Source organism: Lissotriton vulgaris, chromosome 1_1 (genome assembly GCF_964263255.1).
Source record: "Lissotriton vulgaris chromosome 1_1, aLisVul1.2, whole genome shotgun sequence".
Taxonomy (NCBI): Eukaryota; Metazoa; Chordata; class Amphibia; order Caudata; family Salamandridae; genus Lissotriton; species Lissotriton vulgaris.
In genome coordinates this window covers 1,192,384,527-1,192,408,488 of record NC_141685.1, presented here as the reverse complement: position 1 = coordinate 1,192,408,488, position 23,962 = coordinate 1,192,384,527, and the positions used below count along the sequence as shown (strand labels likewise).

The 23,962-nt window shown below is 46.3% G+C and overlaps 1 protein-coding gene across 1 annotated transcript in view; it reads right to left on the bottom strand.

Moving 5' to 3' along the window:
• Positions 1-18,842, bottom strand: part of LOC147748891 (myomegalin-like) — a 1,575,921-nt gene extending 1,557,079 nt beyond the window's left edge. Inside the window, exon 1 of the mRNA XM_086928761.1 lies at positions 18,495-18,842. Coding sequence (XP_086784887.1) covers positions 18,495-18,635 — 141 coding nt within the window. The 5' untranslated portion in view covers positions 18,636-18,842. The remainder of the gene's footprint in view (positions 1-18,494) is intronic.
• Positions 18,843-23,962: the final 5,120 nt, after the last annotated feature.

Here is a 23,962-nt window from a genome sequence, read left to right as displayed (position 1 = left end):
TGTCAGACTTTCTGTTGTGCTTTCTAAATTGTCATGTCCACGTGCACCTTTGATAAATGCAGAGCATTGAAACACTTCCAGGACGAAGTCTAGGGTGACTAGTGCGGTTGTTGTAGCTTAGGTTTTGTGTCTTACCCCGCAATCTTTCCCTGGGGTCCACCTAAAACTACCAAGTATATCGATAAATCAGACAGTGTCATTATCAGGGCCGGGCGTATCTCTGTGGTACACTGCTTCACACGTGTCCTTCAAAGTATGTTTCCCTGACTCGAGCACTTACTTGTTTTGTTCATGTGGGACGCTAGAAACAGGTGGTCGCGCTATCTGAAGAAGAATGTTAACCTTGACACGCTGCTTTCTCACGCATGAATGTGTGCGTTTCCTTCTATGCAAAGTATATTCAGTAATGGGGCGCTCCAGTTCATGAACATACGTTTTAATTTTGGTGACGGCAGGGCGACGCGCGTCCTATCCACGAGTTGAATGACTATAGCAGCAATATTTACATGCGTGCTTTTAGGCGCAGGGTGCACGCAGGCCTCTGGGGCGCTTTTGAAGGGTTTTCGTTATAGTAAAAGTAGTTCCAGAGATGTGAGTCCCCGGACAAAGTAGGAGGTTCTCGCTGGGCCCGCCAGAGCAGGAGGGGCGCTCCGATCTGCCTCCTTCAATTAGGAATAATCCCAAGCACACACATGCCTTGTGACCTCCCCCCGAAGGAGTGAGCCGGGAGCAGTGGTTCCAAGGTCACACAGGACACCATGCACTTACCTCTTACAGACATCTTCCCGCAGAGCACACACAGTAGTCAGAGGCACAAACAGGCTCATGGTAATTAAATAATGGTGCTCTCATGATGGGATTATGGATCATGTACCACGTCACAACTTCAAGAGGAAGAGAACGTTCTCACCTCTGATACCAGCCGAAAGTCCTCTACCCTTAGTCCTACCTTTCCTGCTGGCACCTGACTCATTCTCCTTCATCATGTCACCTGCAGAGGAGGTGGAGGGGGTAGTTACGTCTGCACTGTCTGCGTCCACAAAAGATAGGCAGTGTGCCTCCCATCGTTCACTTAGTTACAACTCAATATAGGTGATTAAAATTAATTACATTTGTGGTGAAATAACGCTGTCCTTATTAGGATACTGGCACATCGCAGTTTAAACACAAAAAAGTGTTTAGAAATTGCTTGGACTATGTAAAAGCCGCATATTATAAGCAATGATAGGTAATGTTCACCATTGATTAAAAATACGGAACAGCTGAACCAGTGGGGGCTCAAGTGCGACTGTGTTCCCATTTATGTGACTCCACCCTGCTAAAGAGCCTGCGTTTCGTAAAATCTGAGGTAGTGGTTCAACATTCACCTGAGGTTATTGGAGCAGCCTTGGCGGCCCATGATGAACTACCCACAGGGGGCGCTCATCCCCCTCACTCCTGGGCATGAATGTTTTGTGAAATGCATTATATAAAAACCTCCTGCAAATTGTACCGGACACACCCATAATGACGTCATGAGTACTGACTGAATGAAAGCAGCCCGATACGCCTCTGGTTCATGTGTGAAATTTGCTGCTGTGAGCGGAACGCGTCATTGGCTGACACGCCGTGCACTCCTGGGCGCATTAGCGCTTCGAGGTGGAATATAAGGCGCTGTTTGGATCTGCCCTAGTACAACAACGGGATGTACAGTGTTCCCTCTCAAATTGTAAAATGTCGCCTTGAGCACGCCGAGTTGGACCCTGGGGCTCTTGTTACAATTTTCTAAAGAAGCATGGCATTTCAGTTGAGAGTACCAGATAGTCTTTTGTTTAAACGGATGTCTAAAAAAATTTGCCCACAAACTCCTCACTTCACCCTAGCCTCCAACCTCTTAACTAATGGTCTAGATTTAAACGTATAGGTTCGAACCCTGATTTAGGATCAAGCTAAATTCTGGGATTAGCATTATAGAGCTAGATATGGTATAATTAGAGTATCCCCATGACCCATGACCCATGGGCTAATCCCTGCAGCCACGCGAACGGGGTATAGCAGCGACCCAAGAACTATGGGCCGCCATGGGCGTAGGGGGAACAAAAATGACACGGGACATGTTAAGTCGGTGATGCACGACTGACAAATAGTCAAGGGATTCTTGCGTTACCATCCAGGGGCAATGAATTGGATCATTTAAACTGTACGTCTGGGCCAAGTAGGGGCCATGTCTGTAACAGTAAGGCGGTGCTCTCCCCGTATCTTCTGGAGCCAGGTGGACCCGATCATCGGGAATGTATTATAGACATAGAGTAGGGGTTCGGAAAGACCCCGGAAACACCGGCGCATTAGCGTACATTGCTGGTCACATAACCCATGGGCTATGGCATAGTACGAGAGAGGATCAGGAAGGTAGCGCATAATTGCGAATAAATTACTTAAAACCAAAGTTGGATCTCCAACCCTCCTCTTGGCTTGTGGTAGGCAAGACCCTGGGGAGTGAGTAGGGGGCACCGGAGCGGGCAGTACCCCTGTGAGGTCAACCACTGGGAACTGGGGACTACACAGGGAATAATGGGAGTAGCTGTAGATCTCAAATCCGTGATAGAAAGGGTGATCTCTGCAAGGCAAACAACCGGCATCATCATGAGGTCGAAGTAGAGGTAAACTAGGAAGGGGGTTCTGCAAAATCTTGCATGGGTCAGTGGTATTAGAATAAAGAAAGGCGGGTTAAGGAAAAACCCAGATTGGGCGAGCACTTGGTACATTTCGCATACTATGAATATTTTGGACACTCACTTAGCCAATACTTCATATTCAGCCTGGGTGGCTGTTAAATGGTGCGTGTATATTTGTCATGGATGTGCATAATTTTCCAATTTTTCTCCTATGCATTAGGATGCCCTTTACCGAGAGGGTAGGGGTACGGGGGCACTTTCCCCTGGCTGTCGAAGAGGCGCCGCTACTGGAAGAGGCCGGGCTGGCGAGGGTCTTGCCCTGGTGAAATTGCACGGTAGGGCATGCTACAATGCAGGGCGAAGGGCTCCGGAGCATGGCCTGGAGCGTCCCGGCGAGGCGGCTCAAAAGGAATAAGGCCGGGTCGTGCTCAGCGAAGGGCCGCTCATGTCACATTCCCGGTGAGGTAATTTATTACAGGGATGGAACCCAGTGATCGAACGCTGGTACGAATGCTTGAACTAGAGTGGTAGGTTCATCCATCCAGAGGCAGCGACGGACCGGAGGGCCTGGGTACCCCTTTTAGTGAGGTGAAAAGACCATTTGAACGGTAATGGATTAGCGGAGTGGACGGGGGTGCGCCTTGCGTACTCCCTAGGCTCTACAGGGAAAAAATGGCCCCGGCTGGGGAGGCTAGGGCGACAGGTTACGAGCCTCCTGGGTCCCTGGGCAGCCTGGTGGTCTGAGGGCGGGCCCCCTGGGAAGGGCAGACAAGGATCGGACGTCCGGGGGGCCCAATCCTCATGGGAGCAAGGGCGTTGCACCTTGCGCGGATGCTCGGCAGAGAAGATGCAAACTAATAGGCGGTTGTGCGGGAGGATTAGGATCTTGCCAGAGAATACATTGGAAATCAATGTTAAATCTCTATGAAGAGTTGGCAGGGTTGTGCTCAGTGAAGGGCCGCCTGCGTGTTAGCCAGGACCGGATAACCTCAGGGGACACAAGGCATCAGCACGATGGTGCACATTTATCTGACTCGGGCACAGAGAGTTTATCATGGAACTTGGGTCAGTGTTTCTGAGCGCAGGTGGGGGAGGGTGTCAGACCTGAGGGCCTTGGCCACCCTTGTGGCGGTAAAGAGACCTGCGATCAGTAACAGTGACTAACACAATGGACGGGAGTCCGCCTTGCGTACTCCATTGGCCAGCACCGAGGGGGGATATGGTAAGCTCTCCCCTGGGAGGAAGTTACCACCGGCTGGACAGGCTAGGGCGACAGATTTCGAGCCTCCTGGGTCCCTGGGCAGCCTGGTGGTTGAGGGGTGGGCCCTGGTAATGGTGGACAAGGATCAGAGGTTGGGGCCCACCACCCTAAGGGGCAGGTGCGCGGCATCTGGCATAGGATACCCAGTTGCGAGATGCGAACCAGATGGGGCTCCTCCCTTGGTGCTGGAGGACTTAAGAAGAACCATCATATCATCAAGACGTTATTAAAAGTGTAATTTTGAAATATCAGTTATGCATGTAAATTGCTTGCCATGTTTATGCATTGTTTGTCAATAAACATGGCCGTTTTAACCCACGTAAATCTCATGGTGATTTCAATGTGGGCTTGCATGTTAATGTCAGATAGGGGGAGGTGGGGACAATGCTGGGGGGTCCGGGTCCTATACCAAGCGCGGAAAATAGAGACGCGCGCACTTAGGACCCGGCCCCCCGGGCCCCGCCTCCGGCCTCTTTATGTTGGGCGGCCGGGTAGTCCAATGGGCAGCCGGCCGCCTTTCACTTCCAGGTCAATGAATGGGTGACGCACTTCCGGAGTGGTGGGGGCGGAGACCTGTGGCCTATTTAGGGTCCAAGCCCCGGGGCCTCGGTCTCTGTCCCTGTTACCACTCCAGTCACCCAGACCCCACGTCGGCGCTGAAACTGTCTCCCCCCCCTTCTTTGGAACCCCGACCTTTTGTGAACTCCCACCCACCCGTCCCTTAGTTTAGTGGTTAGAGGGGCGTGTTGCGGTAAAGAGACCTGCGATCAGTAACAGTGACTAACACATTGGACGGGAGTCCGCCTTGTGTACTCCATTGGCCAGCACCGAGGGGGGATATGGTAAGCTCTCCGCTGGGAGGAAGTTACCACCGGCTGGGGAGGCTAGGGCGACAGATTTCGAGCCTCCTGGGTCCCTGGGCAGCCTGGTGGTCGAGGGGTGGGCCCTGGTAATGGCGGACAAGGATCAGAGGTTGGGGCCCACCACCCTAAGGGGCAGGTGCGCGGCACCTGGCATAGGATACCCAGTTGCGAGATGCGAACCAGATGGGGCTCCTCCCTTGGTGCTGGAGGACTTAAGAAGAACCATCATATCATCAAGTCGTTATTAAAAGTGTAATTTTGAAATATCAGTTATGCATGTAAATTGCTTGTCATGTTTATGCATTGTTTGTCAATAAACATGGCCGTTTTAACCCAAGTAAATCTCATGGTGATTTCAATGTGGGCTTGCATGTTAATGTCAGATAGGGGGAGGTGGGGACAATGCTGGGGGGTCCGGGTCCTATGTATTCTATAAGCAATTATGAAGGACTGGGGAAAAAGAGCAAGGTTCAACTCTTAATGCCGTGCAGTTAGCATGCAGCTCCTTGATGTTGGTTCATAACTCGCTGAGCTACATTAGAAGTTTTGTAACTGGTGACAAGCAGGCAACAGAAGGAACTCTGCAGCAATAGCAGTAACCCCCTGAACTGTCTACATGAAACACAAACCTGTGACCGGCATGCTAGAGGTTGTGGTTTGCAACAGACAGGTGAATCTTTTATGGTATTTTATGATGAGCCAACCTGCCTAGTCTGCAAACAATCTCTCCCGTAAGCACTTTAACCGCCAGAGACATCTTACTACTATTATTCAAGCAGTATGGAAGATGGGTTCACAAAGAGATCTGCAGCTGGTGACTTAACGCCACGTTTTAAAAGGCAACCTGTCTATGACCATTTAAGTAAGCCTTTACCCCCAATTTATGTGATCACGGAGTACATTTTATTCCATTTTCACCACTGCCTACTAATCAAATAATATCTCCAAAATCTAAAAATAATGCCTGGATGATGTTAATTCCTATTGAACTGTCTCTGTATAGGTTTAATACTTCCAGGTTTTATATCTGTTGACATGCAACTTTCCACTTGTTTCCGCCTGTGAAGCACTTCAACCCCCCCTTGTGTCTGGTACACAATTTATGTAGAACTGAAAATAAATAAATCAATAGTCCACCTACCATAAAGCACCGAAAGGCTGCTCTATACATGTCTGATTAAATATAATCACATCAAGAATGGTAAGATGGAAAGACAGGGAGAGACCATTGCTTGAGATGAGGAGGGGAATAAATGATGCTCTCCACCAGCACTAATTCAACCCCAGAACAGAGTGGTACACTCCGTCTTATTTTGCCGCAAAAGTTAAGGCAGCAGCAGTAAATGTAAATGTATTTGAGCGTATATAGCGCACAGCTACCCGCAGTGGGTTTCCCGGCGCTTGCTTAGGGAACCCGTCCTGGTATTCCCCTGTGAGATAACCCCAGGAAGGGTATCCACAAGGTGAAAGCCAGGCATCCCGCCGCGAGGGGCCGTTGTGGAGATTAAGCAAGCTATTGCCCAGAGTCGCAGAGTGTGAACCCGTGAGTCGAGAAGGCACCGGAGCGAGAATTATCGAGTCTGTGGAATTTTTAGCCCAAGACCCGCCAAGGCAGGGAATTGAACCCTGGTCCAGGGCCGATCTCAGCTTCTGGGTCTGCTGCCTCTAACCCCTGAGCCACACTTCTCCACTGAAGGAAGAGATGCAGCAGTGGCCCCCACACAGTATAAAATGTTATTTAGCACAAGCAGCCATTTGAATGCTTTATAGACAAATATAACACAGAACACTGGCAAACAGCTGATTACAGAAAAACAAGATTACCTGAACGTGCCACTTGAGGCAATTTTTCGTCGAGTGGCACGTTCACATAGTCGTATTTTTCTGCCATCAGCTGTGTACTAGTTTTCAATGTTAAATTTGTCTACAATCGTATTGATTATTTTGCTAAATAACGTTTATCGTGTGGGGCCCATGGCTGCAGTTCTTCCGCCACTCCTGCTAGCTTTTAACTTTAGAAAAAAGATTTTGCTCCAAAAGTTAGAAGCCAGCAGCAGTAAAGAAAGCGCTGCAGCCATGGGCCCCACACTATAAAATGTTTAGCATAATCATACATTTCTATGTTAAAATTGTAGACAAATATAACTCTGGTGAAAGGTATTACTTACTCGCACTGCGGGACAGCCTTTTTAGTTTCAATCCATCTGCAAGGGAGAAGGCCTGCTGCACCACACGCTGATTGCTGCTCAGTATTCTGGGCGGGCCGCCGGTAAAAACACTACTCATTTGTCTGATTCGGGGCACAAACTTCATGATTCGCCAAGGAGGGACGGGGCCTACAGTGTACACCCGCCCTGAGAAATAAGTGCTGGTGCTAAGCACAGGAAAACACAGGCACAAATTAAGCACTGGGTGTAACTACCCTTGCTACTATGATGGTGGTGCACTGACACACTTCTTAAAGCTTTATATCCCCACTGTGAGAAAGTGGATTATTAATTGGAGTGGATGGTAGTCCATCACAATAATAATAATAATACAAATGTATTGTTTAGGTAATTAAAACCTTAACAATGTTTCTGCATGAGTAAAAGTAAGCAATAAAATGTGTTCTATTTTTAGATTTTAAAATACTTTATAGGCTTTACCTTCTCAATTGTTATAAATAATGATGTTCATATGCCCGTAATGAGGTTCATGGCATGCAATTAAAACCTTACTAAATCATAAAATTTCCCCATTCTGCCGCTCAGTTGAAAGATCACTTTCCAGGCCTAATTATGAGGATACAAGCATTCTCCACTAGTGTGTCCTGAACAATAGAGTTTCTAGTTCGTAGTTTTCTCTTTCTTCTTTGTAGTTAGTGTTTCATTTTTCAGTGCCTGATCGGGAAGTTTGAGAAATGTTATCCATTGGCAGTTCATTTGGGGATCTGAAGGGTCTAGCCCTGTTCTACTAGAGGTTCTAAATGTCCTTATACTTCTGATATTTAGAGATTTCTTAGTAAAGTGACTTGTGTTGTGTGAAGTTTGGGCATGTGCAAATTAGATGAATAAATTCCTCTTTGTTGGTGCCTTAGAGTCGGCATAGGCATAGGCATAGGCATAGAGTCGGCCCTTTATCGTCCCAGGTTGGCTGGTCTGTAGTCGATGGTAGTTTTCCAAAGTGAAGAGCGATCAGTTGTCTTTTATGATAAATCGAAAATGTAATGCTGATAAAAGGTGCCGGTGCAAGGATCTTATAATTTCTGATCACCATCTAGGCATGCAATCTCAACCGAAAGATATTTTTGTCCACTAACAAGGAGTGCAATCTTTTTTATTACTTGCTTAAAGGTTGAATAAGGCAAGTTGTTGTTGCATAGGTCGCCTGTGCAAGTAGATGTTAGTTATTGATTGTATGGTGTTTTTTTATCGTTTTCAAGTTCTGTCCAGAGGACCCTGTTGAGTATGGAGTTGGATGTATTCTGTTTCAGTTGATACCAGAGCTTTATTGTGGCGTACATCCTCCCTATTGTTTCGTTTATGAATCCGAATTCAAGACGCACGTCGGCTGGTGAAGCTGACTGATGAATCTAAAAAAACGTTTTAATATGTTGAAACTAATAGTTTATTCAGACATTCTGAGTATTTGCCCTGTAAAGCAATACTGGCATATGTCATTGTTGGAAGCATGTTGGCTGATATCACTGCAAGCAAAGGTTTATATGATGACCCCTTCAGTTTTTTGCCAGGGTCCTAAATACAAACGTTAATGCACTAGTTCTCTGTGACATTTAAGCTATTTGCTCTAAGCGGTTTCGCCTGTTATCCACGTAGAACCCCAAGTATTTATAACTGGGTACCTCCTCTAACGGATTACCATTGAGCCTTATGTTCTGTTTGGCTATTGGATAATTACTGGTAAGCATTGTTTTGCTTTTTGATGTATTGATTTCTAATTTGGATTTATTTTCCATCACAAGTAATACTGGCACTATATCTGTTTGGTGCACCAACGGTTTAAGTAATTTACCTGAGCTCAACCCCTAGTATCTATGGCACAGAATAGACAAAACAGTTAAAAGGCCAATAACGCAACGCAATCAGAATCCCACTCCACTTTATAAGAATAAGACTATTTTAATAAAGAAAATGGCAAAAATCCAGTAAGGGGGACTGGAGATATGAATTTTCAAACTTTAAGATGAAAAATGCACCAATAGGAGCAAATCAATCAGAGTTCCACCCAACTTCATAAGAATATGACTATTTTGATAAAGAAAATGGCAAAAATCCAGTAAGGGGGACTGGAGATATGAATTTTCAAACTTTAAGATGAAAAAAGCACCAAAAAAAGCAAAGCACCAACCAGGTAGCACTAGACTGGGGCAAAGTCAAACGTTACGGCCAACTTCGGTTGATAGTGTCTGATACAGGGACTGGGTTCGTCCAGGTCAAATAGATACCTTATTTTCTTAGAAATAGTACTAAGCATCACCAGCTCATCGATAGGTCCGGGTTTAATAGCAATGGGCTGCAGAAGAACAGAGTACCGGTACAGACATAGCGAAGTGAGGAGAAGTTTGGGATTCTGCACCCTGGATATCTTCGGCAACATTTGGGTCCTCATTGATGGCGTAGTTGAGAAAGCTGCGGGATGAAGTCAAAGCAGCGTCACCGTTGACAGCTTTCAATGTCAAGCGGAGAATATAGAGGGAGCTACGGCAAAATCAGGCCCACCAGTGATGCACTTTAGATAGATCCTCTGGCAGGTTGGTTCCGGGCTTCTGTCTGTTCTCCGACAAAAAGTCTTGAATACTTTCTAAGTCCCAGCATTTAGTGCAGGAGGAGACTACACTCTTACATCAGCCACGGGTACCAGGACTCAGGAACAGCACTTGGGAATAGGACTCACTCCAGTAAAAGCCACCAGCATGGACCAGGGCAGGTCCAATGGAAACTGGACTGCTGGGCTCTTTCAGAAAAGTGTTCAGCATTTGTGTCCATGAAGCGTAACAGGAAATCAACCAACTGACCTTTGGAATCCACTTCTTTGTCCTGGGTACAAGTGGGAGCAAGTCCAGCCTTAGGTTTCTCCTCACAGGTTTCAACAGAAAGTGTAGTCCTTCTTTTGTCTTTCACAGGTCAAGTAGTGTTCTGAAGAGAATGCCCAAGGGCACCACATTTATGCCTGATGGTAGCATTTGGTGGGGGTGACTCCTGGCCCCTCCCTAATCAATAGTGAAAACTTTACCAGGGGTAACTCTACCCACTTTTGCAGCACTTCCTGCATTATCTTCTGAAATAACCCCACAGTGCCCCTCAACACCCCTCTCTATCTAAATCCAAGACTGCAGAGCCTTTCTTCCCATGTGCAGAGCTCATGCGTGGACCATAGCGGTTGGCCACAGAAATGAGCAACACATTCACTGTGATCACTCAAAACTGGTTTTAGGAGCAGTTCTTAACCTAAGAGGCTTGGTGCCTGGCTGGCTAACATGACAAAAGAGGGGCATGCCCAGTTGTAAGCTAAATCTGCCAATGACACGGTAGGCCTCTTACAAGATAACTACTTCCTGGGCACTGCTGTCAGAGGAACAACATCGTCCCCACACCCAAGGCTGCTGTCTCTGTCCTGAGATGCAGTTCTTACCTCATCAATGAGCTATTCAGCCTCTGGGTTACATTTGGAAGCTCATGCAAATGGGGTTCCAGGGGCTCTAGGCAGGCAAAGGGTGACTTTTTAAAAGTACCTTTTGTAAAATATTTAGTAAAATATTGAATTTACCAATACATTGGATTTGTAATAAATATTTTTAAAAGTCAAAGAATTAATGTTTTAGCTGGTTCCTAGGTGGAGATAACAGTATTCAGTGTTTTAAATAACTCCTGGTGCTTTCCTATGGAACAGCTAGCCCTGCTACACTGAACGTAGCTTTTGGGGCCGGGTTACCATAAGGTTTAAGGTTTATTTATTGTACAGTTAATAAAAACTCACAATTTTAAAACGTACAAATTTTAAAAAGTCAGTGTCTTCTTTAAAAAAAAAGTAAGGTGCAGTAGCTCAAGTGTTAAAGAGTATAAAAGTCTCAACTTAGGTTGCATAAGAATCAGTGGAGTTTTCGTGGCCTTGATGCTTCCAAATTCGATGACCATGATAGCCAGGGGTGTTTATTTTGTTATTGTTTGTCTTTTGCTTGAGAAGACCCTCTGGATTTTTCATTTAGTCTTGTGGCCACTATATCAAAGTATTTTGTTGTTCTGCAGTTTAGCTGAGTTTCATCAGGATTAAAACAGAGCATCACGGCCTGCCTGCAGCTCGTTATGCCCTTCTGGTTCCATAAAGCCCGAAACAAGGAGCGCCTTATGTCCCGGAGGTTTGTGCAAATGCAGATAATGTGTATAAGGTCCTCTTTCGCAGAAAGACAGAGGCGGCATTGTTTGCGGGATTTTCCCTTGCCCATGGTGCCAGGTGCGGAGCTATAGGAATTCTGCCCATGCGCATGTTAAGGAACTTATTTTTTGTCTTCTGTGTGAGGCCCATCGTTAGGTACGCTTGTGGTTTTAGAGCGCTGTAACCATTCAGCACGACCCATCCGTGAGCTCTCTTAGCTAGGGTGGCTTTGTCCTCAATTGATGAAACCATCTTGGTGACTTTTGACACCACTTTTTTGAAGGTGCCAGGGTCAGTTGCCGACTCCCATAGGTCTGCAAGTCCTAAGACCTTCAGTGATTCCATTAAGTAGGTCCTTGCAGGTGAGTTGTCTCTGATGGTTAGTTCGGTCCAGAGGTGGGCGTTTAAGGATCCGTGGTAGGCATCTCTGATTTTCCGCCAGCTTTTTAGATATGCGCCTCTTCTCTCCACCGCTTGTTTCTGCAGGCCGAATTCGAGCCGAATTTGTGCTGGTGATGAGTTGGTGGGGAGATGAAATATTGCCCTGTATGCTCGACTGATGGTTTTATCTAGTGTTGTTGCATCTTTGCCTCTCATGGACTCGCTATCATAGGTAAGCATGGACTCTAAGTGAGCTCTTAATACCTGTAGGAGAGGGCCCAGTGACCGGTCAGGGAGTGCTTTCTGCAGAGGCTTTATCGATAGGTAGAATGTCGTGCCCTTTCGACGAATGGCCTCTAGTTGTTGTTTGAAGGAACCATTGCCATCTATTGTGACGCCTAGGTATTTATAAGAGGTTTCCTGGTCTAACCTCTGTCCGTCCAGGAACCATGCGGGTTTCCGTTTTTTGTGATAGTTTATTGTCATTACTTTTGTTTTGTTTAAGTTAATTGTTAATGACTTGATTTTTGAAAATGCATTGGTTTTGTCAAGGAGATGTTGGAGACCGACAGGGGACCGACTGATGAGGACTAGGTCGTCTGCATAGAGGAGGTTTGAAAGCGTGATGTTACCTAGTCTTGGGGCATGAGATTTAACTGTCTCCAGTTCGCCAGGGAGGTCTGCGAGAAAGAGGTTAAACATCATGGGGGCTAGGACGCAGCCCTGTTTCAGACCTTTACTGGTCTTGATTTGTCTCGAGAGGTGCGAGCCAGAACTCAGTTTGATCCTGACCCAGGTGTCGGTGTATAGCATTACCAGCTGCTGTAAGAGTGGGCCTGGGATTCCCCATCTGTCCAACTTCCGCCAGAGTTTTTGCCGATCTACGTGATCGAACGCAGCACTGTAGTCAATGAAGCACGTGAAGAGAGAGCTCTTAGAAGCTTTTGCTGCGTCGGACAAAAGAGTTAGCGCCATGATATTTGTCGAGGTGCCCTGGCCGCTGCGGAATCCAGTTTGGGTTGCTGGGATGATGTTATTTTCTGTTGCCCAAGATGTTAATTCCTCCAACATGAGGCCTGCGTAGTATTTTGCCTCTGTATCAATTAGGGCTATAAGGCGGTAGCTACTTGGGTCGTTCCTGGCTCCCTTTTTGTAAATAGGGCTTATTATCGAGCCTCTCCAGGATGTTGGTATGTTTGCTATTCCTCTTATTGCGTGGAATACTGGTGTCAGAGTGTTGCACCAGAAGGCAGGGTCTTGCTTATATAGTATCGGCGGTATCCCGTTGGGACCGGGGGCCCCCTCAAGTTTGCCTTTTAGGATTAGTTTTCTTAACCTATCTGGTTTGTCCTGGAATGAATTTTCTTCTCGAAGTGCGGGTGGGTCGAGTGTTGGTAATAGACATTTAGCCTCAGTTGGGGTTTGGTCCTCGGTTGGTTTCCACCTGCGGGCTTGGTTCTCTTTATGGGAAAATGTGCCAAGGCTGTCGGGGCTCTGGCACACTGCGTCTGACCTGTCTCCCCCTGTTGGCTCGACCGTTACTGGGTCCGCTGTATTGAAGTGAGCTGATAGATAGGTAGCCCAGTCAGATTCGGAGATGTTAGAGTTAATGCCTTTGTGACCTGGTTGTTGGAGACTGTGAATGATCTTCCAGAAACCGGAACTATTCTTCTGTTTGGAGTTGTGGAGGATTTTTACCCAGAGGACCTCGTTTAGTTGCCTTTTTCTTTCCCAGGTCTTCTTTTTTAGCAGTGCTTTTAGCTTGCGGAGATTCTTTGAGAGTCTTTTTTATTTCTCGCTTTATGTTTTTTGTCTCTGCAGTTGTTATTTTGCCGTGTGTGATCCTGGCGATGTTATTGCCTTTTTGAGTTTTTTTCTCTGTTGCGTGTTTGGCTCCTAATTTCGTTACAAAGTCTACCCAGGCGTCAAGGGGGTTATTGTTTGAGCTGGATGTCTGGTGTATGATTATTTTAGCGCTATTTAGAAGTTTCTCAGGCTCGGTGGGCTTGCATCTTATTCTTCTGTAGTTGGTGGTGTGTTCTGTAGCGATGTATCTTCTTGCAGCTGCTTTGATCACGCAGGTCAGTCCAAGATTGGTTTCTAGCGGCAGATGGTCACTTTGGGTGCTTTCCCCTATCTTGAACGAGCTTATTTTCTCGTACAGTGGAAGTGATAGAAGCATGAAGTCGAGGTGTCCCCACACCCAAGGCTGCTGTCTCTGTCCTGAGATGCAGTTCTTACCTCATCAATGAGCTATTCAGCCTCTGGGTTACATTTGGAAGCTCATGCAAATGGGGTTCCAGGGGCTCTAGGCAGGCAAAGGGTGACTTTTTAAAAGTACCTTTTGTAAAATATTTAGTAAAATATTGAATTCACCAATACATTGGATTTGTAATAAATATTTTTAAAAGTCAAAGAATTAATGTTTTAGCTGGTTCCTAGGTGGAGATAACAGTATTCAGTGTTTTAAATAACTCCTGGTTAAGCATGAGCGAATTTTGCGGATCTCGCGTTCGAGAATTTTGCGGATTTGCGGATTCGCAATCCGCAAAATCTGCGAATTCCCGCGAATATGCGGATTTTTTTTTTTGTGTTCGCCCGTGTTTCTGCCAGTTCGCGAGGGTTTTTACAATTTCGCAATTTGCGAACTTACCTGTCGGGTCGCAAGTTTTGCGAACTTGTTGTTTCTACGTGTCCAGCCTGTTTGGGACACTCTTCTTCATCACTGCCACTCTCTGTCACCACTGCCACTCTCTGACTACTCATGCCACCCTCTGGCCCACCCATGCCACCCTCTGTTTCATCACCACACCCTCTGGTTGTCCAGTGTACATTATTTTCGGCAAAGCAAAGCACACCTTCCCTGCCTCAAGTGACCTGAATTAATTTGGGGCTGATTAATGTGTCACAGAATATTTTTTTAGCTGGCACCTGCTTCCTTAGTGCGCCCTGATTAGTGATCTTTTGCACTTGCTAAGTGCTTTCATTGTTGCAAAATTAGTTACAACACCTGCCCTGCCCCAACTGACAATAATGAATTAGGGGCTGATTAATGAATTTTAACTTCCAGCCTGGCTCCTGCTTGTCTCCCTTAGCTGTAATTCAGGACCTTTGTGGCATATGTGTAACTATTCTGAGGTTCAGAGCAGGGTCACATAATAGTTTCAACTGGCAACTGAACTCTGGAGGGGCCCCTCAGGAAGCACTACAGGAAATGGCTACTAATGATGAGCCTGAACTTTTGAACCTGGTAAGTAGTTACTTTCAGTTTTGCTAAGATCGTATTTCTGCAATTTTGCACTTATTCGCGGGGCGCGAACTCACGCGAACAGTGCGAGCAGTGCGAGCAAAATCCACTGCTCGCGGATTTGCGGATTTTGCGGGAGATTCGCGAATCTCGCGGATTGCGGATTTCCCGAAAATCCGCAAAATCCGCGAGCGGAACGGATTTTCCGCCCATGCCTACTCCTGGTGCTTTCCTATGGAACAGCTAGCCCTGCTACACTGAAAATAGCTTTGGGGCCGGGTTACCATAAGGACATGCTTTAAATTTATTTTATTTATAAGCGCAACATTCATCCAGGTGGATATCATGGCGCTAGGAGAGCGAAAACCTGAGTGAGGGTGAGGTGATGTATGAGGCCTCTTTTTAAATAGTTAGGCCCTGGGGAACAGATGGGTTTTAGCTTCTTTCTAAATGACATATGGTCATCAGTAAGACGAAGTTCTAGAGGTAGTTCATTCCAGTGAGGTGCTGCCAGATGGGAGAAAGAGCGTTCCCCTGCCCTGGCCTTCTTGGTGCGTTTTGTTTTTGCACGACCTTAAATTCTGTGTAGGAGCATAGCATTCGATTTTATCTTATAGAATTCTGGGGTTGTGATGCTGTAGGGCTTTGTGTGTATGGACCAGGAGCTTGAAACAATCCCTTTGGCGCACAGGCAACCAATAGAGCCCCCTCATGCAATCTGATGCCGAGCTGTACTAGCTTTTGTTGCACACCAACTTGGTGGCATCATTCTGGAGTACCTGCAGAAGAGAGAAGTGGGAGTGTGCCATTTTCACATAGAGCGCATTCTCGTAATCCAGTTTGCTTATGAGCAAGGCTTGAATTATGGTTTTCTTGCATTCTAGGGGATCCATAAGAGTCTTTTTAGGAGTTTTAATGTAGCAAAGCTTCTCCCGCACAATGAAGGATGCGGTCCTGCATGGTTAGTGCACTGTTGATAAGAATGCCCAGGTTTTTGTGACGTGTTTGGGCGAGGGTGCAGTTCCTAATAATTTGGGCCACTGGCTTGCATCCCAAATTAAGAGGGTGCAGTTCCTAATGATTTGGGCCACCGGCTTGCATCCCAAATTAAGAGGGTGCAGTTCCTAATGATTTGGGCCACCGGCTTGCATCCCAAATTAAGAGGGTGCAGTTCCTAATGATTTGGGCCATCGGGTTGCATCCCAAATTAAGTGGGCTCCTCCAAAGAGTAAGATCTCTAACTTATCAGCGTTTAATTTCAGACTGTGATCTGACATCCAAACCGCCATTTCTGATAGACAGGTAGTTTGATCCTGGTGTCCTCGTATCTTTCTTCAAGGGCTATTAGAAGTTACTCTTATATATCCTACTGTTGAATAACATGTACCCTGCCTTATTGAGCGCTAAGGCTTGGTTAGAGGTGACTTATTAATGACTAAAAGGTGTTCGTTATGCAGGTTTAATTTGTTAAACCTGTAAAGCCAGGTTACTTATGGCTGGCCTGCAGTCATGTTTGCATTGTTACTTTAATGGTGGCACGATATGTGCTGCTGTTCACCAGGGCCATTTACCTAAGAGGCCCAGGGTGCTCTTTGTACCTTACACTAGGGACTTAAAGGTAAGTTAAATATACTAATTAAGAGTATAGCCAATCTTTAGTACTCAGAGCACATGCACTGGGGTCAGGCTAGCAGAGCCCCAGTGCACAGAGTCACAAAAACAGCAGAATCAGTCCAGAAAAATTGGGGTAATCCTGCAAGAAGAGGCATTTTTCTACTCCCAAAATCATCTACAGAGTATGGCTCGCACCTTTCGCCATTCCATAGGACACCAGGTTTCCAGTAATAAAGTTTCACTTGGCAGGCATTCTGGAATTTGTTTGTGTTCACTAAACTAATTAGTCAAACACAGCTGATGGTAATGACTTATAATATAAAAGTGTAGGACTAGCAATACAATGTTATGACGACACAGCAAGAGGTGGGACTCAATCCCCTTAGCTCTCGCTCCTCCCACCCTCCACAACCTATTTGATGGATTTTTCACCATAAAATCAAGCCACGGGCAGAGGCAAAAACTGTGCGGTATGCACATTTCAACAAGTAGCAGTGGAAGGGACCTCTGTGGTCTTGAAAGCCCCCAAAATCAAATGGTAGTGGAAGTGAAACCCAGCACCCTTTAACTGCCAATGGCATTAAAGAAAATGACATTGTAGTCACTGTTGGCTATGGTATGATGTTTTGTTTACTTTGGCTATTTAATCACTGTTGGCTGTGGTATGATATTTTGTTTACTTTGGCTATTTAATCACTGTTGGCTATGGTATGATATTTTGTTTACTTTGGCTATTTAAAACGCGAGGGTGCGGTTGATTAATAAACAGTGAGGGGTAAGAGCAGATGCAGAAGCTAGAAAAGGGAGAAAACATGGTTACTTTTAGGCAATAATGAATAGGACTGGCTGTATCACAACGGTGGCAAATAATCACTAGGGGGTGCAAGGAGTAACAGATTAGAAAATGTTCATCTTTATATATGGCCCCATGTCACGAGGGTTACTTTGAGCTAGTCCGTGTGTTTCAATCCGCAGCACTGAGCATTCTGGGGCATGTAGGCCCATTCTTAACAATGTTTAAATTGGAAGCACAGGCAGTTTCATGAAAAGCCAAGAGTGGTGGAAAGTAACTCTCGTGGCAGAGTAAGTGGGTAGCCATGCAAATACGCCAACATTATGCTGCGAAAATACCAATTAAAAATATACCAAGTGTGCAAGGATGCCCAATGTTTTTTCCTTTAATCTATGTATAACTTTGGTGAAAAAAGCGTTAATTTAATTTTAAATACTCCAATCAAAAATTCGGACAAAAGCATGATCTAAATTTAATCGGGACTATAGTTTCCTTATTTGTACCTTCCACTGTAGGTACACCCTAAATGAAAGGCTTAGCAGGAAAGGTCAGACTCGCTTTTACAAACACGTCTGCATGGCTCCTGCAAAACATTCGTGGCTTGAGTGCGCGAAGTTTTCAAAAATAGCTCAAATACTGTTTTGCACTGTTGTTGCTGCTCAAGTGATAGGGAATCGAGCAAACAGATTTTGTTTTAACTACCTATCATGTAAAGATTTTTGCACGAGGGCAAAAGTGGAGGGATATTATAGTGAACCACTGTGAATATATATTAAGAGTATTATTTATATCTTTTTTTATTGTGGTATACATTTTATTTCCACCAAGAACCTAATCTGTGAGTAATTTACCAGTTAAAAATTGTTTCTATTGGATATACATGCAATGCGTGGGTTTTTAGATACTATATTGGCAGAACATAACGGAATCTCCACTTGCTAAATTAAGGTACGTAGTGAAACCAGTATATGATAATAATCAATTTTAATACGCATGAGTCACCAAAGGCCAGTAATTGCCTACAGTAAGAACCACTTGTAGCACGTCACTTGGAATCTTCTCTCTAACAGTTCAGTACGTGTCCAAAAATCCATGCAACCTCGATTTAATGTAAATCAGAGGCACCTGGTCAAATCGAATTTTCATCACAACAGTCGGTAGATGCCAACAAACACACGTTAGCAACTGGGCCGGGAAGAAGCCATTTGTAACTGGTCACCCGTGTGTCTCTCGTGAACTGATCCACGCCAATGTGCGAGCTCTTGCCCGTTGCCAGTGAACATTACATGCGTGAGATGTCACTCACCCGCTTGAAGACGTCCTCGCTGCTGTCCTCATACTTCTTCTTTACGCGCTCCTCCAGGAAATAGATGCGCAGTTTGAGGCTGAAGTTCTCCTTCTTTAAGTCATTCAGGTGCTGCGAGAGAGTGCGGTACCCGTTAGACATGATAAGTGGTCCAGGTCCATGGGGGCATCTTTACCCCCTCCCCTGCTTTCAGTCAAACATAGCTGACTACTCAAAGCTAACACGTCTACTCAAAAAGCAAGAAAGTGTCAAAAGTCCAGCTATGAAATCATATTGAAGCACAGCTCTCGCCGGGGAGCTGCTCCGCCTGCGGCCTCTGAGGCACCAGCAGCTAGGGACTGCCGGGGTCTATTTTTTGCCCCAGGCAGATATTTGCGGAATCCCTGGCAGATGCGAGCCCGACACAAGCACAAGTGTAAAATGAGCCGGCTCGGACGGCTGGCGAGGCAAATGGTCCCGGGGACAAACGGGCCTGCTTTAGAAAAGGGGGAGGGGATGTGAGGGGCGGGGAGCACCTGCAAAAGAGACCGGGAGAGATATCGGTCCACAGGGCAAAGTCAAACACTGGAGAAACCAGAGGGCTCGAGGAGAAAGAAACAAGCATTGGCAAACCCAATCGTCTAGCTTTTGGGATGCATTGATTGGGTAGAGCAATTGCTTTGGCGAGCTGTAAACAGTGTTTGAAAAGCACAAGAAGGAGAGGACACCACAGAGACACAAGGGTCAGAAATTGTAACTTGGAGCAAGGGATGGGAGGGACTGGGAGATAAATCCACACATGAGCGAGAGCAGAGCAAGGGGAGAGAAGCACACAGATTGGGGAGAGCAACATGGAGTGGGAGAGATGCACCGAAGGGAGACAACCCAAAAACACATGCACTTGTGGGCACTTAAGTAAAAAGAAAACAAGCATTGGTAAATGCATTAGGTTTCACCAATGGGTTTATCAATACTTTTTTTTGTAATTTGCACTTTTGTGAGTAGTTGCTCCATATAAGTTACTGAACGTTCATTAAAGTGTTATGAGTTGTTTATTGATGAAGTCAATACATGTTGCTATTACTGGTGGTATTATAACATGGTGATATTAGGTAAAGAGTAGAGGTTAATTTTCAAAAATAAAATGTACCTTATAAGTATGGTTTAAGTATGTGCAGATATGGGCATGCTAATAAAGGGGGGGGGGTGAACAACAAAACAAGCTTAATGTGAGCATAATGGTGCTAAAACCTAATATATTAGTTTATGAAAATTGGTTAAAAAGGTGTTCCTGGGGTATTGGCTAGTGATAATATGAACATATGAAGAATTACATTATTGTTTGCAATGAACACCTGCCCAGAAAGATAGATAGCTAGAAATAGATAGATAGATAGAGATAGATAGATATATAGAGATAGATATAGAGTTATAGATAGATAGATAGAGATAGATAGATAGAGATAGATAGATAGAGATAGATAGATAGAGATAGATATAGAGATAGATATAGAGATAGATATAGAGATAGAGATATAGAGATAGATAGATAGCTAGATAAAGAGACAGAGAGATAGGGTGAGAGATGGAGAGACAGATAGAGAGATGAAGAGAGAGAGAAAGAGAGAGCTAGAGAGATAGAGAGAGTGCAAGCTAGAGAGAGAGACAGAGAGGGATATAGAGAGAGATAGAGTGATAGAGATAGGGATAGAGAGAGAGCAAAAGATAGAGAGAGAGACATAGTGATTATCTACTGGCAGTCACCAGTAGGTAGTTATAGTTAAGACTTTTTTTCTAATCAAAAAGCATTTTTTTTGGCAATAGCCAATATCTTTGACGCCGTTTGATGAATCTTTGCAAAATTTTCAAAATGAATGGCCTACTCCCTTCAGCTGCTGTGTTGAAAGTTTCGGGGTGATTCGTCAAGCGCAGGCCGAGAATAAAGGGGGGTCCCAAAGGAATTTCCATAGGAAACTTTAGACACGGCTACAGCCTGAATTGCTGAATGGAATGACACTAAGTTTGGCAAACAGGTAGCTCCTGGTAGTTTTCGGCTGGAGTTGCGTATGGTCCATAATGCCGCCGAAAATATGAAAATAAAAATGAAGCACGGTCTACTGCGCTTTGTTTAATATGTTCCCTGGTGGGCTAGGCCCCGGGGCAAATATGTATATAGATGCTGGGGCCGAAGCAGCTCGAAGCCCGGGGGACCTCCACTTCCCCGGGGTATGTTTATTAAATGTAGAGGTCATGCGGGCTCCCTGCAGCCCCCAGGGAGCGCCACCTCCCTGGGTCTTTTAAAAAAAAATAATGCGTGGGGCGTGCTCTGATCCCCCCCCATGCTGCCCGGGGATTATCACCTCCCTGGGGCTATATTCATTAAAAGTGGGGGGTTCACATGGCTCAATGCAGCCCCAGGGACCACCACCTCCCTGGGGCTATGTTCATAAAGTGCAGGGGCCCACATAGGCCCCCCCCCACAGCCCCGGGGACCGGCACCTTCCTGGGGCTTTTAAAAAAAAGGCATGGGGGGCTTCGGGGACTGCCACCTCCCGGGGGCACAAATTAATTAAATGTGGGGGTCCATTGTGGATACCCAACCCCAGGGATCATCACCTTGCCAGCGCTACAATAAAGATGGGAGGGGCCACCAGCCCCCCTCCAGGAGCCCTCTTTTGCATTGGGATCTGTCACCCCCAGGGCCAGCTCCAGCAAAGTTCCGGGGTAACCACCCCATGACATTGCAGTTTACTATGGCATGGTGGGAGCACAGCTCCCACCATGCCATAGCAAACACTGCTTCGCTTAATGGAAGCAAGAGCATTGAAAATGCTCCTGCTTCCATGAAGCGAAGCAGAATTGCTTTAGGACAAAGGGAGCGGCATGTTAGCAGCTCTCTATGCCCAAGAGGAGGCGGGGAGCCAGCATGGACCGCGGGGACCTTGGGGCTCCTCCCTATATCCCCAATGAGAGGCCAAGCTCCGAGGGATGGGGTGCCCGGGTCTGAAAATGGCCTTGGAGGGGGGAACCACTCAGCCCTTTAATTTCTTTTCTTCTTAAATGGCCAGACCCGGGGTATGGGTTTCCTGGGGCCGAAATCAGCCTGGGGAGGGGGGCGGTGCAGCCCCACTCCTTCAATTTTTTTAATTCAAGTAATGGCTAAGCTCCGGGCAAAAATGGCCTGGGGAGGGGGGGGCTGCTTGGCACCCCTCCCGTAAAAAACCTAAAAGGAAAATTAGCCAGGCCTCAGGGGATGGGCCAGCGAGGCAAAAATTGCCCTGAGGAGGGGGCTGAATGGCCACCCTTCCATTTAGTTATTTTAAAAAATCATAGAAAGTCCCAGCCCTGGGGTGGGGTCCCAGGGCATATATCAGTCTTTCAATGTAAAAAAAAAAATGGGTCAGGCCCCAGAGATGGGGACCCTGGGGCCCATAGGATGAAAAGGAAGGAGGGCACACAGCCCCCCTTGCTAAAATACAAAAAAAACTGAAGCTAGCAACTTGCCGGAGGCCCTGCCCCCTTTCTCCACTACTCTACAAATGCGGCTCCTGGCGTGCTCTTAGTTGGGGATGAAGTCCCCGTTGTTGCTGAGGGTATGTGAGAGGGAGGGTCAGAAAGTAAAGCGAGGAGGTCTTACGTGCGGATGAATGATGGCTTCATTTATTGAGCAAGAAAAAAAACTAAACAATGCAACACAAAATGTCCGGTGAGGAGTCCTCTTGGGTCGTTTTCTTTCTTTCCTAGGTGGTAGATTGGCTTCTTTCTCTTTGAAAGACTTCTGTGGAACACCGCCCCGGGGTCGCCGTGGGGAAGAAACAGGAAAGAGGCGGTCAGTGTTTCTGTCTTTCTACATGAAAGAGAAATCCCTCCACGGGCGTCCCAAAAGTGCTCAATAAGTAAATAAATTAAAAAGAGCAGGTCAAAAAGAAATGGGAAGAGTATTAAACGGAAAAGAAGAATGGTCTCAGGCAGCACCTTTCGTGCTTTTTTTAACTAATATGGCTCTTTCTTTTTGAGGTGGAGAAACGTCTGGACTAGTGTTTTATGGGGAGGGTTGTGCCGGTCAATAATAGGGGCCGTGAACTGGAAGAAATGTGCCAGGTGTGGGTAATTCCTTTAAGATGTACACAGTAGTGCCCCGTGAGTGCCTTGGACTTGCCTCCCACCTCCCTCTATGTACAATGAGCCCTTTTCCCGAATCACGTACCCGGCGTGGCCGCAGTTCCCCTGAACTGCGGCGGAGTCAGAGCCTTCCTCCGAGAGTGGCCACCAATCTTCGGTCCACTCCTCCTGCTTGACGTCGCCGACAGCTCCCACGTCTGCTTCTCGTCCTGGTGGGTCAGCGTCTGCTTCTCGTCCTAGGGGGCCCACGTCTGCTTCTCGTCCTAGGGGGCCCATGTCTGATTCTCGTCCTGGTGCTTCCGCATCGGCTCCATGTGTAGAATTCCCTGTGAATGCCGTACTGTTCGCGTCTTCCAGGTTTTAAAGGGGAGAGTGTGCCTTCGTGCTCCTCCGTGATTGGATACCGCCGTCAAAGTGGCGTTCCGGTTTCTGTTTGGGAAAGGAGGTGAAGGATGTTAACCCTTTCCTTGGTCTGTATGCGGTGGATGTCGTGCAAAAGGGCTTGAAACAGGCTGCATGGGGACTGATATCCTGGTCCTTCTCACAGGGTCCTTAGGGGCCAACTAGCCCACCAGGTACCTCCAGTAAGCCCCACACAGTGGGATTGCTGAGAGGTGGTCAAAGGCCATGCCCCTTTTTACAACAATCAGCAAACATGCCTCTTGGCGCACTGCTGGTGGGGGATGAGGTCCCCTTGTGTCCTGGGGGCCTCAGGATTAAAGTGAACTTCATCCCCCAAGCAGCAGTGTGCCAGGAGATTTTATTTATTCATTTATTTGAGGTTTTATAGAGCACAAACGTGACCAGGTATCAAAGTGCTTTACAGGGATAACATGTTGTGTACCGGTTTGGCAAGGGCAACACACATGGATAGGGAGAGAGGGAATTGACTACAATAGGATAAAAACCAGGGTGATATACAATAATCAATACAATACATTAATCAGCAGAGCGACATGTCAGCAATATATAGAGAAAACCTGTAATTATATATAAGGGGAGATATGACAGCAAAGGGCAGAGAGACCCAGCAATACATTTGAAGGAGTAAGACATCGGTATAAGGAAAGGGCAACCAAGCAGAACAGGACATTTTGCATAGGAACAAAAGCAATGACACAAGGCGGTATGCGCGACAAGAGAGATTTATGGCAGGAATTTGCTCGTTAGGAAGGTTTTAGCTTTCTTTTTTTAACAACAGATTTTATTGAATTTTCAGTGTACCAGATGGGCAGAGCCCAGCAAGCAAAGTACATTTGAAATGCAAAATGTAAAATCTCTAAGTACTGTATATCACCCACCCCAACGGTCTATGGAACATCAGACCAAGGAAAACACCCCACCCCCACCCCACGAGCATTCACCAT